At 36.9% G+C, this 17,655-nt stretch overlaps 1 protein-coding gene across 11 annotated transcripts in view; it reads left to right on the forward strand.

Annotated features, from left to right (window-relative positions):
• exoc7 (exocyst complex component 7) overlaps window positions 1-10,625 on the forward strand; it is a 40,256-nt gene extending 29,631 nt beyond the window's left edge. For 6 of the 11 annotated variants that reach the window (XM_056469168.1, XM_056469160.1, XM_056469169.1 and 3 more), the window contains 8 exons: window positions 435-473; window positions 1,249-1,314; window positions 4,082-4,202; window positions 4,514-4,609; window positions 4,698-4,761; window positions 5,123-5,164; window positions 9,248-9,381; window positions 10,377-10,625. In XM_056469168.1, the coding sequence (XP_056325143.1) occupies window positions 435-473; window positions 1,249-1,314; window positions 4,082-4,202; window positions 4,514-4,609; window positions 4,698-4,761; window positions 5,123-5,164; window positions 9,248-9,381; window positions 10,377-10,479 (665 nt within the window). In that variant the 3' untranslated portion in view covers window positions 10,480-10,625. The remainder of the gene's footprint in view (window positions 1-434; window positions 474-1,248; window positions 1,315-4,081; window positions 4,203-4,513; window positions 4,610-4,697; window positions 4,762-5,122; window positions 5,165-9,247; window positions 9,382-10,376) is intronic. The other 5 variants (XM_056469162.1, XM_056469170.1, XM_056469164.1 and 2 more) reach the window with 1 other exon arrangement.
• Window positions 10,626-17,655: the final 7,030 nt, after the last annotated feature.

A 17,655-nucleotide genomic window follows, 5' to 3' on the forward strand; every position in this document is an offset into this window, starting at 1 on the left:
ATACAGAAAATATTACTTTACAAATGGTGATGTAAAGAAATCATATTAACATTTGCATATTAGTTAATAATCATACTAAAATTAGTATAAAAACTAAATAAATATATATTTACACACATTTACACACATCAAGTAAACAAATAGACTATAATCCTGCAGATTTCTGTTCGTGCAAATTCCATGTGGGCCTTAGGTTTAATCTGCTGAACACTTTTATATTTAAATAATTTGCATGTCATTCCGTAGCTCCTCCCACCAGCTCCTCAGCTCCACCCACTCATCGCTGCTTGCCTGTCACTTGATCTTGCTCTCTGTCATCCTGGCTGCTGTTAGTGGTTGAGCTCTTCACTAACCAAACTATTTTAACTTCTTGCCCTTTGCCTCTTTCTCTTGTTCTCTTTCTCTCTCTGTTCTGCTTTGCTTCTGTCCTGTAGTACTGGGGGACACTTACAATATTCCTTTAGACCCCCGAGGTAAGAGTCCTTTGTCCTCAGAGTCAACATGACCAACAAGAGGACTGCATTTACTTTATTTGTCTGTGTTGATTTGATCGTAATGCATACAGTAGGGGTGAAATATTACAGGTTAAGGTTACTTTGCGTTGTTCTAGTAGCCTTAATTAAATCAGCAGAAAGAATATGCATTATTACACAAAAGATTTAGATAAAATAACATTTCTCATTAAAGTAAAGAGTGCCGATTTGATTTCATGTTGACTTCAAACCTTACAGAATCACTTGTATTTGCTGTTAGACAAGCAGAAAATGTGTCAGAAAGAGTTGCAGGCGTATCTTTCTGGGAATGTTTTGTTGTGCTGAATCAAATAATCTGTATCTGAATAGAAATATTCATCTCCTGATTTTTTTTTTGTTATGGCTGACTCTGAGGATCTTCAAATCATTGCCTACAGGCAGCAGGATATGAAACAATCCTCAGATGCTGTCTTAAATCTGATCATATATAGAATATCATAATAATAATAGAGGAATTTAATCCGAGGCAAAGCAAATTGAGCTGATCTGAGACCAGTTTCTCTTCTCAGAAAATGAATGTATGTTTATTTAGATTTTTTTTTGTGGTAAGTTACTGTATATGATTGAGGGATCTTATGTTCTATGTAGGTTTTTAGCTTATGGGTTATTTGGATTCAGTGCTGTATAAATAGTCTCCGTCAGGCAGAATGAAGTGAGGATTGACTGTGTGTTAGTCAGAGAAAAGCAGCTGAAATGTCTGTGTTGTGATTTTCAGAGAGCAGCTCATCAGCCAGCAGCTACAGCTCTGAGTTCAGCCGCAGACTGTTGAGCACATACATCTGTAAGATACTCACACAAACAACACTCAAACCTTTCTGTTGTGTATTTGTTTACAGCTTTTTTTTTCCTGAGGATCACTTATGATGTTAGCAACAGTGTTATTTTGGCTTTTAATGATTAGGTGTTGCTGTCTGACCTCTCTAATGTTCAGAATTAAGTCATTTTTGCTGCATATTTTCATTTTTAATTCATGCATTTTTTGTTTTGAGTGCTGAAATTTACTTCTTATAGTCATGAAGCTCTTTTATATTAATTCATTACGTTTTTGTAATAATTAAAGGTGCTGTTTGCAAGTTTTTGACTTTTCTAAAGTATAAAAACACCATAATATGATTGCAGATATTTAAGAAATCTGAAAAAACAATATTGAAGTCAGATATACTGCTTTGAAAATGTGCGTTACGCACCCAACGCCAGTTTAGCCGATTATATTTCAGTACCCCGGGTTCCCTTGGTGGAAAACAGTGTATTTCATTCATTCATTCAGAAAGGGTCTCAAAGCATTCATCCGCGACCGAAATGCGACATCCGGTGGACAGTAGCAGACTCTGAAATGAGATGCAGATTCAGAGTTCCACATGATGTTATTAATTAGCAAATAATATAAATATTATGAATGTAAACATTAGGTGAGCAGGTTACACTGTAACCCCGTGTCCTAACAACACGCTATGTGACGAGATACGCAGTGATAAGCAATTGGGCTGTTTGCACCAGATGAAACACAAACAGAAATGTAAATACAGCCATTCAGAAGCACAGAATAGTGCACTCACTGCACCCCAACAAAATGGTAAGGTTTATAATCTAATTAATACACATTAAACCTCTTTAACATTATTAAATGTAGATGCTGAATCACTGATATGTGTTGGTTTGCACTGAGTCACAGTTCTAAAGTTCAATTTCAAACAGTTTATTTTATTTTCCAGATCTGAGCTGAACTATCTGCTGCTGCTTTCAGTATACGGCAATAAATGTGATGTAAAATGGCATTCAAACTCACATTATTAGCATTTAACACTGAATAAAGCAGATGAGGTGTAGCTTAGGCGATCATTGTCAGTTTTCTGTTGCAAGAAATAGAAGCCGTTTCTAATATATAAATTTCAGGTGTTGGTTAGGACAAAAACTCTGTTTAATATGGAGAATATTCCTTCTGTCGTATGCCGTTGCTTTTATTTAGAACACAGTTTAAATCAGCCTTTAGGCTCGACAGTCAGGCACACCGCTGTAGGTGTCGTCAATCTGGCAACCTGCACTTGCATGTGTTTTGAATCAGGAATGCAATACCTAGTTCAACCACTGGGTGTCAAACTTACATACTGCACCTTAAAGTTTGTGCACTGATTTATAAATGTAATGTTAGAAATGTTAGTTTTTATTAACTACAACAACACTAAACAAAAATAAAGTTTAAAATTCATCAGCTTTAATTTGTAAATACAGATGAAATTAATAATGAAACATCAAATTACAACAAAATACTATCAAATTAAAATAAGAGTAAATGCTAAAATTACTAAAACCAAAAGATAAATAAAAAGAATACCAGCGGCATAATTGTAGCCTCTTAAAAGCTTAAGGAAATGTAAAATTAAGTGAAATTATATAAATTGAAGTCGGCTTAAATGAAAATAAATAAAATATAAAATACACTACCTGACAAAAGTCTTGTAGTTGATCTCAGTTGTAAGAGCATCAAATAATAACTTCTAGTTGATCATTTGGAAAAGTGGCAGAAGGTGGATTTTTCCCATGAATCATCTGTTGAACTGCATCCCAATCATCACAAATACTGCAGAAGACCTACTGGAACCAGCATGGAGCCAAGATTCTCACAGAAATCAGTCAAGTTTGGTGAAGGAGAAATCATGGTTTGGGGTTATATTCAGTATGGGGGCGTGTGAGAGATCTGCAGTGTGGATGATCAACATCAACAGCCTGAGGTATCAAGACATTTGTGCTGCCCACTACATTACAAGCCACAGGAGAGGGCAAATTCTCCAGCAGGATAGCGCTCCTTCTCATACTTCAGCCTCCACATCAAAGCTCCTGAAAGCAAAGAAGGTCAAGGTGCTCCAGGATTGGCCAGCCCAGTCACCAGACATGAACATTATTGAGCATGTCTGGGGTAAGATGGAGGAGGCATTGAAGATGAATCAGAATCTTGATGAACTCTGGGAGTCCTGCAAGAAGGCTTTCTTTGCCATTCCAGATGACTTTATTAATCAGTGATTTGAGTCATTGCAGAGATGTATGGATGCAGTCCTCCAAGCTCATGATGGAGTCAGACACAATATTCATTCTGTTTCCACTGCAGCATGACCACATATTCTACACTGGACATTATTGAAGGTTCAGTGACGAGACTTTTGTCTAAGCAAAGTCAGACCTTACTGTCCTAATCAAGTCATTCAAAATCAAGGCATGAGCATATTTTATTCTGGTAGGCGTAAAATAAAAAAAATAAGTGTAATCTAGAGGTCTTTGCCTTTCATATAAGCCACTTCTTAAACCAAATGATCAACTAGAAGTCAAGTTATTATTTATTTCTAAAACTTGTATAGGGAACAATACTTTTGTCAGGTTACAGCTGCATCCAATAGAAATGTTTTACAGTTATAATAAAATGACAATCAACACAATTACTAGAACAAAACTTTTAATATAATCTATTATAAAAGTGGATACTGCTATAATAGCTCAGTTTGAATTGTGAATTAAATATATGATAGTAGATAACAGTGTTGTTGTTGTGTTTTCAGATAAAGTCCTGGGTAATCTGCAGCTGAATCTGTCAAATAAAGCTAAGGTGTATGAAGATCCGGCCCTGCGCGCCATTTTCCTTCATAACAACTACAACTACATCCTCAAATCCCTAGAGAAGTGAGTCCATTCACAACATCATTGATTCTGATTCTTTACACCGCTTCAGCTCAGCAACCAATCAGAAACCAGAACCTCCTCTCAGCACTAGCCAATCAGAAGACGGCTCTCTAAATAATCACTCAATAATCTAAATAATCCTAAATTACTTCTTACTTTAACATGTTTCATATTTCACTCACACATATATACTCACATTCCCTCTCACACACTTATGGTATGCTCTCTCTTACTCTCACACACAGACACATATACATACATGCACTCATACAACCTCAAGCTCAATGAAATGGTGTGTTTGTGTTGTTCAGGTCAGAGTTGATTCAGCTGGTGGCTGTGACTGTGAAGAAGGTGGAGAGTTCCTACAGAGAGCTGATCGAGCTGGAGATCCAGAACTATCAGCGCAGGTAAAAACACACACACATAGCATCCAATCACAAGAGTCCATCTGAATGATCAATCAATGAATGACCTTTGACCTTCCCTGACCCACAGCTGGCTGAGGGTCACAGAGCATCTGACCGAGAGAAACATCCCAGATTTCCAGCCGGGAGCCAAAGTGAGGAAAATCACACACATTTAGATCTGAAACACACCTCACTCTACAGCACAAGCACACTGAACAAAATAATTCATTGCATTTGCGCCGTTATTATGAAGGTAAGTGGTTGCAAACAATTGATATGGGCTGAATTTCACTACATTTAATTGGTTTGTTTTTAATTCAGTACATATCAATTGTTTGCGCATTTGCAAAATGCGCCACACATTCTCTATTGAAGACAGGTCGGGACTGCAGGCAGGCCAGTCAAATACCTGTATCCTCTTCCTCTGCAGCCAGGACTTTGTAATGTGTGCAGAATGGGGTTTTGCATTGTCTTGTTGAAATAACATCATTAATCTGAACTCTGTTTGTGCAGCTGAAAGATAAAGAGCGACAGATCATCAAGGACAAGTTCAAGGTGAGACAAATTCATGCATGCTCTTTAATCATATACGTCATCTTTAATAGAGTACTGTATAAGGTTTATAATGATCAACATGATACTGAGTAACCTGTTGCACAATTTTGTAATGTAAAATGTCTTTAAAGGGCCATGATACCCCCCTGTTTCAGCAGGGTGTTTTCACACCTCTTATTTGGAAAAAGTCAGGAACGTGGGCGTGTCCAGTTCTGTTTAGGGCGGAGTGTCGGAGTAGGGAAAGAGGGAAGGTGCATAAAAATTTGCATAAAAATGGAAGTTTCGATTTGGGCACACGTTGATTTTCACAGAGGCAAAACAAACAGAGAGACGCAGGGCAGTCTGACAATACGAACTAACTTTGCCATCTGAATAAACAAACAAAACACTGATCGCTTACTTACCAAATCTGTAGCGACAGGACAATCAACACCAACTGGAACCGCGTCTTTATTAAAAGGAGACGAGCAGCAAATCCAGATTTCACCATTTCCAGATGAGAAAAGCTCTCGGGTACATGTTCCTAAGACACGTATTTCTGTCGTGCGTCGCGTGCACTGTAATCCACAGGTGAGTCCAGCTGCGCTCTCATAGCGGGAAAATGAAAACAAAACCTTCGGCACAGCAAATTATGATAGCAACACTGATGACCCGTATCTCCAAACAATTCTCCCACTTGTTTTGGCAACACAACGTGGCTAGGGATGCCACAATTAACCGATTTCACTGTTAATTGATCTTAAAGGCTTCTCAACACCGCGTTTCAGCACTGAACAAAACTACTGCAACTAAACAAAGTTATGCCAACTGTGCGCTAGTTTAAAGTTCCAAGCTTGTGCGCGAGGTTAACACGCACGCACACTTGATTAAAGGCTGATTTTCACTATGGCTGAGGCTATTAAAAAAGGGCTGTTCACACATCCCATCTTTTGTACGTCCAAGTTCCTTATTTCCAATTGAGGCGCACAGCTTGCGTGTGCATATTGGCAGCGATGTGCGCAAGCGACAGGGGCACTCACACTTTCTAGGTGCACCTAGTTGAAAGAATGTCGCGAGCGCACTGCGAGTCACCTGACAAGTACTGGACTGATCAGCTTCATGCTCTTCTACCCCAAAGAGAAAACAATACAAAATGAAAATACCAAACAATTCATAATATAGTTGATCAAAAATGCCTTTCACACAGATTCAGCAGCCGTTGACTAGATTTGTTCTCTTTAAAAGGGAAATACTTAGCTAATCCCTACTGAAAAAAACAGCTTAAACCAGCCTAGGCTGGTTTGCTGGTTTTAGCTGGTTGACCAGCCTGGTTTTAGAGGGGTTTGGCCACTTCCAGGCTGGTTTCCAGCCATTTCCAACCCTAAAACCAGCTTGAACAGCCTGGTTTAAGCTGGACATAGCTGGTTTTGCTGGTCATTTTCCAACCTGACCAGCTAAGACCAGGCTGGAAATGGCTGAAAACTAGCCTGGAAATGGCCAAAACCCCTCTAAAACCAGGCTGGTCAACCAGCCAACCAGCCAACCAGCCTAGGCTGGATTAAGCTGTTTTTTCCAGTAGGGATATGTATCTTAGATTTACATTAGACAAATACTATTTTTTTTATTCTTATTTTTATGTTTTTATTTATTCTTAGTTTTATTCATTTATTCATTGTTTTGTCATTTATTTTCAGTGTAAAATTATTACTCATGTCAAAAACTTTTTTTCACTTGATTTTAAGTCCAAAGACAAATAGACTGTTGTTTGTTTTTATTATTATTTTGTGCTGTATTAATTGGTTACTGAGCAGCAATAAATAACACTTTAAAATAGAAGTTTCATGTGATTTTCCAAACGAGTAGCATTTTAAAATGAATGAATGCGTAATAATCGTGATAACCGTGAAACTGTGATTATTCCTCTGACTATAACCGTACAATCAAAATCTATAATTGTTGCATCCCTAAATGTGGCGTCTCTCTGCCGTCTGAACACTGTACAGGTACAAACAGTCTTCGAAGCTATCATGCATATTAATGAAGTTGCACCTCATTCACAATAGAGCGTGCTGATTGGTTCAAACCAAGTCTTTCTCATAAATTAATGCTGCACACTCAGAGACGTCAGGAAGTACTCCCGGGTACAGACAGCCAGTCTACACGCTGGAATACACACAAGGATCTGATCGGCGTGACGCAGCCTCAAAAAATCATTTCAAACTGGAAGAACGAATTTACTCAAAATAACAACCAATTTTCACTTTTTAGTGAAATATATGTGTCCTAATAGTGTTTAGAGCAGCGTGGGACACATATATGACTGTCGACAGCTCAAAACATGTGTTTTGGTGTTTCGTGACCCTTTAAAGATAACAGACTAAATGCACAGGGACTTTTATTTTCAGTCAGCCAGCTCAAGTGCATCCGCTGAACTGTATGTTGTGTTAAAGGGCACATAGTTTACCTCTTTTTTCTGATGTAATATTAATATTATGGCTCTTCTGAGTGTGCCAGTTTAGCTTCAGTTTAAAACACAGTTCAGATTTTTTTATTATAATGTGTTAAAAAGTGTCATGTTGGGGGCGTGTCCACAGTTAGCTGATTTATGGGTGTGTTGCTTCACATGTAAATTAGTTCCGGCTTCCCGCCAACGTAACAAGGGGGCGGAGCCATGAGCTCACCCGCTCTGTGTTTGCAACAGAGTCTGACAGGCAGACTGAGAGAAGGAGCAGGCATGAGAGGATCAGCAATCAGTCGTACATGTACGACTCTGACACAGACCAAGCAGAGAGTACAAAATCATTTGTGTCTTTGTACAGTTTTACAGCCAACTGTGTGCTAGTTTCAAGTGCCGAGCTTGTACACAGAAACTAATAACCACTCACACTGAATTAATTTTGACTGAGGCACCGGATGCGCCGCTCGAAGCCGCGACACGGCACACCAGACACTCTCTGTGGCGCGGCAGAAACATGAAGTGTCCCGAATCTAATTCGCATTTTTGAATCCTAAACATAGGTTTCTGCAGCGGTCCGCGGTGCCCAGCCGTCGACTTGAGTGTACCCTGATAGAAACCGATGTTTAGAATTCTAAAACGCATGCTAGTTAAGATCACAGGGAGCTTCTGGGATCGCGAGAAATGCAAACGGCTGAAGTATAAGGTAGACTCAATGAGAAGTACACATGTTTGCAAACCTACCTAAAGATACAACCAATAATTCCGATTAGAGCGATAATGTGGAGAATATTGATCTTGGTGTTGAGCCCAATGAGCCTTGCATCTAAAAATAGAGCTAGCGTGTTCCTTTAGTGATATCGCTTCGACTCACGCTGAAAATGGCGGACGTGAATCAACAAACTGAGGATATGATGACGCGCCTGTCAATCAATATTGGTGGGCGGGGCGACCGCACTCCTACGTAAAGTTGCGGTCGATTTGAAAACCGCTCCAATTGGTCCACCGTTTTTATGTTGTTAAATTGAAAAAAAGCACTGGGTGTGTTTATATCACTTCAATATGACGCTCTATACACCATACATGCACATGTGTCTGTCCAAACAGTTTGAAAAGTAGATTTTTCACCATAGGTGCCCTTTAAGGGTCTGTTTTCTTTAAAAATCACTGATCTTCACTGCTTGACTGATACACGATCACGAGACTGCACAAGAAGCACTGCATTAAATTCCATAGCTCATCATCATGCCTTTAAAATATGGACATTCAGTTAACCCCCGTATTTTCAGTGGAGTTTCTGCTGCTCCTGACAGCGCTTGCTTTTAAACGGTTTCCATCTCATTTTACACTTCAACAACTAAATCAATGCTTAAGTCTGTTTAACTGAATATATTTTAATTATATTACAGCATCCATGCTGTAAAAAGAACCTTAGGAAATTGAAAATAGTCACATAATGCTTTCACCGGAAGTTTATCGGAGGGGAAATCGCTGTGCTTGTAGCTCATTAGTTACAAATGTGCAACTTCAGCTTTTTCTGCTGTGCAATGTTGCTGATTTTAATATGGTTAATATAAAAAGGAGATTATTATTTGAAGGAGGACTCTTGTGTACTGAGAGGGTTGAAGTATGTGTGTGTGTGTTTTAAGGGTTTTAATGATGGTCTGGAGGAGCTGTGTAAGATCCAGAAGGGCTGGGCAGTTCCTGATAAAGAGCAGCGCGACGCCATCAGACACGCTCAGAAGAGGGTCGTCTCACTCACTTATAAAGCCTTCCTACAGCGGTGAGACACACACACACACACACACTCACTGCACATATATACACACACAGACTCACACTTATACAAGCACACTCATAAACACACACACATACATACACCCACTCTCACACTCCTACAAGCGTACACACACATTCATTCTGTCATGATCACCAGCGATCTAACCACCAGAGGTCGCTGGTAAACACTCACATTTAGAAGGACTACAAATCTGCTTGTAAATGGACTACATATTCAGTCATGCAAAACACTCACACAACACAATAAGCAGATTTGTAGTCCTTATGAGTGTGAGTGTTTACCAGCGACCTCTGGGGGTTAGATCGCTGGTGATCATGACACATTCATTCATTCGTTTTCTTTTCGGCTTATTTCCTTTATTAATCCGGGGTCGCCACAGCGGAATGAACCGCCAACTTATCCAGCATATGTTACACGCAGCGAATGCCCTTCCAGCTGCAAACCATCTCTGGGAAACACCCATACATACTCATTCACACACATACACTATAGACAATTTAGCCTACCCAATTCACCTGTACCGCATGTCTTTGGACTGGGGGGGAAACTGGAGCACCCGGAGGAAACCCACACGAACGCAGGGAGAACATGCAAACTCCACACAGAAACACCAACCGACCCAGCCGAGGCTTGAACCAGCGACCTTCTTGCTGTGAGGCGACAGCCCTACCTGCTGCGCCACTGCGTCGCCCCATACACACACACACAAACACAATTTACACACAAATGTACTTATATATACTATACATACTGTATATACACACACACATATACTCACAGACATTGTCCAACACACACATACTCACACACATATTCATGAGCATGCACACACAAACTCAATCTCTCTTTCACACAGACACACACTAACACACTCTCTCTCTCTTACTCTCACACACACACACACACACACTCATGTTTCTGTCATCACTGTAAGAAAGTTTTTGCTCTGGTTTCTGAGCTGATGGCTGTTTTTACAGATGTGCCAACATTTCATTCACCAAGAATCCAGAGAAATATCACCGCTACTCCCCGGAGCAGGTGGAGGACATGATCGACCGGCTGTTCGACACTTCAGCTTAGACACACACGCTCTCTCTCTCCTGCTTCACTACACACTACTCCACTGTAACGCCACTGTTCGCTTCTGCTCCTCTTTTTGTATAAATGTATGTATGTATATGTCTATGGGGGGTTTAACTGCAGTAAATAAAGAATTTCCTCCTGAATCCTGCACTGATGTGTTCTTCAGTGACATTCATCGATTTATTTTGAAGATTTATTAGACAACGGCTAATTCAAACACACAAACACACATGCAGGTAATGAAGCGATATCAGATTGTTATCATTTAAAGATGCAGTATGTAAGTTGGACACCCAGTGGTGGAACTAGGTATTGCACTACTGATTCAAAACAAACGCAAGCGCAGGTTGCCAGATTGAGGACAGGAGCGAGTGATTTAACCCGTGTTCTAAATAAAAGCAACAGCTCCCGACAGAAGGAATATCCTCCATATTAAATGGAGTTTTTGTCCTAACCAACACCTGAAATTGATATATTAGAAACGGCTTCTATTTCTCACAGGAGAACAACAGAAAACTTGATTACATGATCAACTCAGGTACACCTCATGTGCTTTATTCAGTGTTAAAGGCTAATAATGTGAGTTTGAATGCCGTTTTACATCACATTTATTGCCGTATACTGAAAGCAGCAGCAGATAGTTCACCTCAGATCTGGAAAATAAAATAAACCGATTAAAATTGAACTTCAGAACTGTGTCTCAGTGCAAACCAACACATATCAGTGATTCAGCATCTACATTTAATAACGTTAAGGATGTTCAATATGTATTAATTAGATTATAAACCTTACCATTCTGTTGGAGTGCAGTGAGTGCACTATTCTGTGCTTCTGAATGGCTGTATTTACATTTCTGTTTGCGTTTCATCTGGTGTAAACAGCCCAATTGCTCATCACTGTGTATCTCATGTATTTAGGACACGGGGTTACAGTGTAACCTGCTCACCTAATGTTTACGTTCACAATATTTATATTATTTACTAATTAATAACCTCATGTGGAACTCTGAATCTGCGTCTCATTTCGGAGGCTGTCCACCGGAGGTCGCATTTCGGTCGCAGATGCATGCTTTCTGAGCCTTCCTGAATGAATGAATGAAATACGCTGATTTCCTCCAAGGCAATCCGGGGTGCTGTAATATAATTGGCTAAACTGGCATTGGGCGGGTTAAATTTATCAAACCAAAGACAGCGTTCCAGCACGTAACGCACATTTTCAAAGCAGAATATCTGACTTCAGCATTGTTTATCAGATAAACAAGAATGTTCACATATTATGGTGTTTTTATGCTTTAGAAGAGCCAAAAACGTACATACAGCACCTTTGACATGCATTGCTTTTAGAATTATTTTAAACAATTGCATTTTACTAATATTTACTTTATTATTAGAGTTTTAAATTATCATGTTTTTCTCCTGGCATAAAAAATGCACAATTTGAAGAATTTTACTTATTTATTTAGCTTTTTGTTATATTTTATGTTATATATATGTTATATATATAATGTTATATTTTTGGCATTGTTATGAATTATTCAAGAATATTGTATTTACTAACAATCTATTTATTTATTTTATTTATTTATTTTATTTATTTATTTATTATTTATTTATTTATTTTTTTATCTATTTATTGTCATTTTTACTCCTATTTATGTTTAAATATTTTTTGGATTGTTTAATTTAATTTAGTTTAATTGTTGTAAATAAATACTTTTTTATTCAAGTTTTTCATCAAATTGCACAAAAAATAAAAAACAATCATAATATTCTATCTCTCAATCAATACACTATATATATATATATTATTATTATTATTATTATTATTATTATTATTATTAAGATAAGAATTACTGTTTAAAACACAACAAAACCAATATTTTTATTCTTGCCAATCCCCGTCTTGTTATTATAGTATCCGTCAGAGATGATTAACACTGCTCTCAGTTACTCGGGTGTGGAGCTTTATTTTTAACCCTGAAGCCTTCATCACTGACCTAAAATCAGCCGTGAGTCTGCGATGATGTGAAAACGCCTCTAAAATCAATGAGTCTCAAGCTCAAACACACTGAATCATATCCGGATGATCCTGAAAATGATGTTTGATGGACCAACACCTACAGTAGTTACTCATCATCTATTATGACGAGGAATCATTCATTAGCTCACTGTGACCTCACAGCATGAAGGCCGCTGGTTTGAGTCCCGGCTGGGCCAGTTGGCATTTCTGTGTGGAGTTTGCATGTTCTCCCCGTGTTGGTGTGGGTTTCCTCACCCAAGCACATGCGGTACAGGTGAATTGAATAAACTAAATTGGCTGTAGTGTGTGTGTGAATGAGTATGTATGGGTGTTTCCCAGTATTGGGTTGCGGCTGAAAGGGCATCCGCTGTGTAAAACATATGCTGGATAAGTTGTTGGTTCATTCCGCTGTGGCGACCCCTGATAAAAAGGGACTAAGCCAAAGGAAAATTAATGAATGTTAGTATTTTTAGGTCAAAAGGTTTTGTGTAAGCATTTCACTGCATATCATACTGTGATTGACTCTGTATATGACAAATTAAATAATACATTTATTCTTAAACCCAGAGGAACTGAAGCCATTGAGGACACATTTGGCTTGTAGATTGTTGGTGCACAGCTGGAAGTTCCAGAATGTGTAAGCGTGAAACTGATTTTACTCTTTGCCCACTTGTTTCTCCAGCGGGTGGGTATTACTCTCGTTGTTTTGTGGAAAATGCCCACTTACTTCCCGGAACGACGGATTATAGTGACCTGCAGATGATCCAGACTGTGATCAACACTTTCCAAACCCTGGGGCCGAATTCACAAAACAGTTTTAAGAAGAAATGCAAGTCATTCTGTCATCTTATTTCTACTTAAAGGGCACCTGTTATGCTAAAATCACATTTATAATGGGTTTAAACACAGCTGTGTGGCAACAGTGTGTGAGTATATCAGTTTCTAATCGTGAAATTTAATGAGTTTTTTCATAATTTGTAATAATATAAATAATAATGATATAAATAATTTTATAGTTTATATAATTTTATAATTTTAAAACTTTTTTTACAATCACTCTTGATAAAAACGGTCTGCAGAAACACTTTAACTCTCTTTGTATGATATCAGAAGGGGGAAGCTCCGCCCACTAGCGATGATCTCTCCCTCATTAGCACAGGATGTTTGTCTTGTTTTGAAACTGCCACTATGCTGACACACAGACATCTGTAGCTCCGCCCTCTTTTGAAAAGAGCACAATCTCATTTGCATTTAAAGCGACAGTCACCAAAACGACACAATTAGGATCAAAGCCTAAAAGGGTCAGTTTCAGTGAGTTATTAAACATTATTTGTGGTGTATTTTGAGCTGAAACTTCACACACACACTCTAGAGACATCAGAGACTTATTTTAAATCTTGTAAAAAGAGGAATAGTAGGTCTCCTTTAAGATAAAAAAAAAATTAAGAATATTTTATATTCCCCAAAAATTCTTGTTCTTATCTTTTTCATATGATTTGTTCCTAAGATAAAACTTAAGAGGCTACTAAAATATTTGACTTATTTGAACAAGGACTTTTAGCTTATTCATATTCTTATGAACAAATCTGAGATCATCTTAAGGCCTTTTTAAATAATTACACTTCATTTTAAAGTGCAGTTCTTTACTTCTCAGAATTTATTTTAACAAATCCAACATAGGCTCATTCTGAAAACGTAGCCCTATATAGATTTCTGGAGATCACGAATTATGTAGCCAGAGCTACAGATGGCTGCATTTAATCTTTAAAGCGGACGGTACGGGGCTGTTCCTATTTCTGCTTACTAGCTGACCGCTAACCTCCGTATGTACGGCTTTACTGCTGTTACCAGTTTGTCCAGTAGCTCAACGTGTACGCCGACTGACTTGAGACGCACAGAGGAGTTGACCGTGATGACGGGGTTCCAGTCTGATGAAGTATGCTTCCAGAAAGCGGGTAAGACAAAATCAGAAGCAGAAAAATGTAATAAACAAGTAAACAACAGGGTGAGAATGTGGTCAAATCTGAAAACGTGATAAGAATTAGGCGAGGGCTTTTCTTTTTCTGGATTGCTTTTGAAAACACCATTGGTTGGGTTTAGGGAAGGGGGATGGTGGGTCAGTCGATCGGTCATTCAGTCAGTCAGTTGACAGTGGCCTCTGGTGGATATACGTGAGAACAGCAGGCGCGAATGGCACTCGTGAGAGAAATTTTAGATCTGAGAAAGCGTACACAGGTGGATATGTGAAAACAAAAACTGCAAAAAAGGTAGCTCCTGGAGACGTATTTTGCTTTCCCCAGCAATGTATATAGGGGTACATAATCAGAATGAGCCTGGGTTGAGCAAATCTAATTTGTTTTTGTGAATCAGCCGCTTGACTGGGAAAAAAATATTGTCACACACAAATGTTACATATCAACATACATGTCAACATACATTTCTCAGATTATCACAGTTTGTTCACAGTAACAAAATAATGTTGGAAACCTGTAACCATTGACTTCCATAATAGGAAAAACAAATACTCTGGAAGCCAATGGTTACAGGTTTCCAACATTCTTCGAAATATCTCCCTTTGTGTTCAACAGAGCAAAACAAAAACTCACTTGACTTCGGAACAAGTCAATGGTAAGTAAAGGATGACATAATTTGCATTTTGGGGTAAAACTCTACCTTTAAATAAGTGTGTTTAGGTTAAAAGTGTTTAAGAATTATTTCAAAAGTGTTCGACAGAAGTAGAGCCTTGGGAGATTTCCAATAATATGGAGAGTTCTGGATTATTTGAGTCATCCTAGGGATTCAGTGAAGTAGATTTAGTTTGTGTTTGCAGACAAGCTCCTCCTCCCCCTGTTCTTGCAGCCAATCAGAAGAGAGCAGCCTCTATAAAGAAGTGTTTCAAACCAGCTACTCAAAACACACCACTGCTGATCTGATCTCACACACAGGTGAGTGGAGTTACTTTAATACTGACTCGACTGATAATATTACTGAGAGTTCACGGAGGTCTGGAGGAGCTTTAAAAATAAATCCTGCTGCATGACATTCAAGATTATCTGTGCTGCAATTGCATGATATGAAATTATATATGATATGATCTGTGACATTATATGATATGATCTATGATATGATATGAAATGATAAATGATATGATCTGTGACATTATATGATATGATATGATATGATATGATATGATATGAAATGTCATGTATGATTTGATGATATGATCAATGATGTATTATATGATATGATAGAATATGATGATATGTATGATATGATGATATGATCAATAATATATGATATAATGAAATGATCAATTAAATATGATATGATGAAATGATCAATGATATGATATGATGATTTAATTATATATGATATGATAGGATATTATAATTTATGTATATTTGATGATAAGATGATATGATCCATAATCTATGATATATGATCAATTATGTATTATGTGATATATGATATGATCAATTATATATGATTTGACAGGATTTAATTATATATGATATGACAGGATATGATGATGTTATATATGATTTGATGATAAGATGATATGATCCCTAATCTACGATATATGATATGATCAATTATGTATTATGTGATATATGATATGATCAATTATATATGATTTGACATGATTTAATTATATATGATATGACAGGATATGATGATATTATATATGATTTGATGATAAAATGATATAATCCATAATCTATGATATGATCAATGATGTATTATGTGATATATGATGTGATGATATGATCAGTGATGTATGATATAGTATATGATATGAAAATATAACAATATATGATCAGATAAAATATGATTATATTATGATTTGTTTATATGATCCATAATATTTGATATGATCAATAATAAATGATCAATTATTATGGCAAGCCGTTTTGACTTCTGATTTGACTTTTGAACATTCCTGATATCAACAATTCAGTTCTTGATGTCAAATAAGGTAATTGTTGATATCAATATTACATTTCAACTAGTAACAACGTTAATTCTTGATATCAGCAATGACGTCACCATTCGCAGAAAAAAACAATTCTTGATATCAATAATTCATATCCCGTTATGCAATAAAAGACAAAACGGCTATTCTGGCAAATCGTTTAGATTTTTATTGCTTAACAGGATATGAATTATTCATTTCAAGAATTAAATTGTTGATATAAAAAAATAATATCCAGCCGTTTTTATTATATTTATTCTCAGGATATGCATTTTTGATATCAAAATATTAGGGAAGTAATTTTTGATATCTAAAATAACTGCTTTCACTAGTAACAATTACATTCATGATATCAGAAATTAACATTGTCACCAGCAAACAATTGTTGATATCAATGAACATCTTTACTAGCTGAAAAGTATTTCTTGACATCAACATTTACATTTTTCATATCAACAATTAAATTATTGATATTAAGAATTGCATTTTAACTAGTAAGAAATCAAATCTTGATATCAACAATTAAATTTGAATGGCAGCCTATGGTGACTTTTAACTAGTAAAAAAATCAGTTACTGATATCAATAATGTAATTGTTGAAATAAAAAAATTAATTATTGATATCAAAAATTTTATTGTTGATATCAAGAATTAAAATAGTTGAAATCAACAATTACCTTTTTGATATCAAGAACTGAATTGTTGATATTAAGAATGTTGATTATTGATATCAAGAATACATATCCTGAGAATGAATAAGTCAAAAATGCTCGTCATTCAATGATAGGAAGGTTTCTATGAAATTATTATATAAATAATGAAATATGATATCAATTATATAAGATATGATATATGAGATCAGATCAGATATGATATAGGTGATGTATTATTATTCAGTATATGATATGAGATCAAACTGTGACTGTAATGTCTGCACTGTGGCAACATTCTTCATATAACATCATTTTATAAATTATTATACATGCTGTTTTAATTAATTAACTGAGAAATATGGAACATTAACTGAATCACTCTGCAGGATTTATTTCATTTGGTCGTACACTATTTAAATGTACAATTCTCACTATTAACAAGCAGTTACCTAAGACTTACAGCTCAATAAACTACTAATTTGCTGATTATTAATAGTTAAGTAGTCGCTGGGTTTGGGTGTTGGGTAA

The sequence above is a fragment of the Danio aesculapii genome, chromosome 12, assembly GCF_903798145.1.
Source record: "Danio aesculapii chromosome 12, fDanAes4.1, whole genome shotgun sequence".
In the NCBI taxonomy this organism is placed as follows: Eukaryota; Metazoa; Chordata; class Actinopteri; order Cypriniformes; family Danionidae; genus Danio; species Danio aesculapii.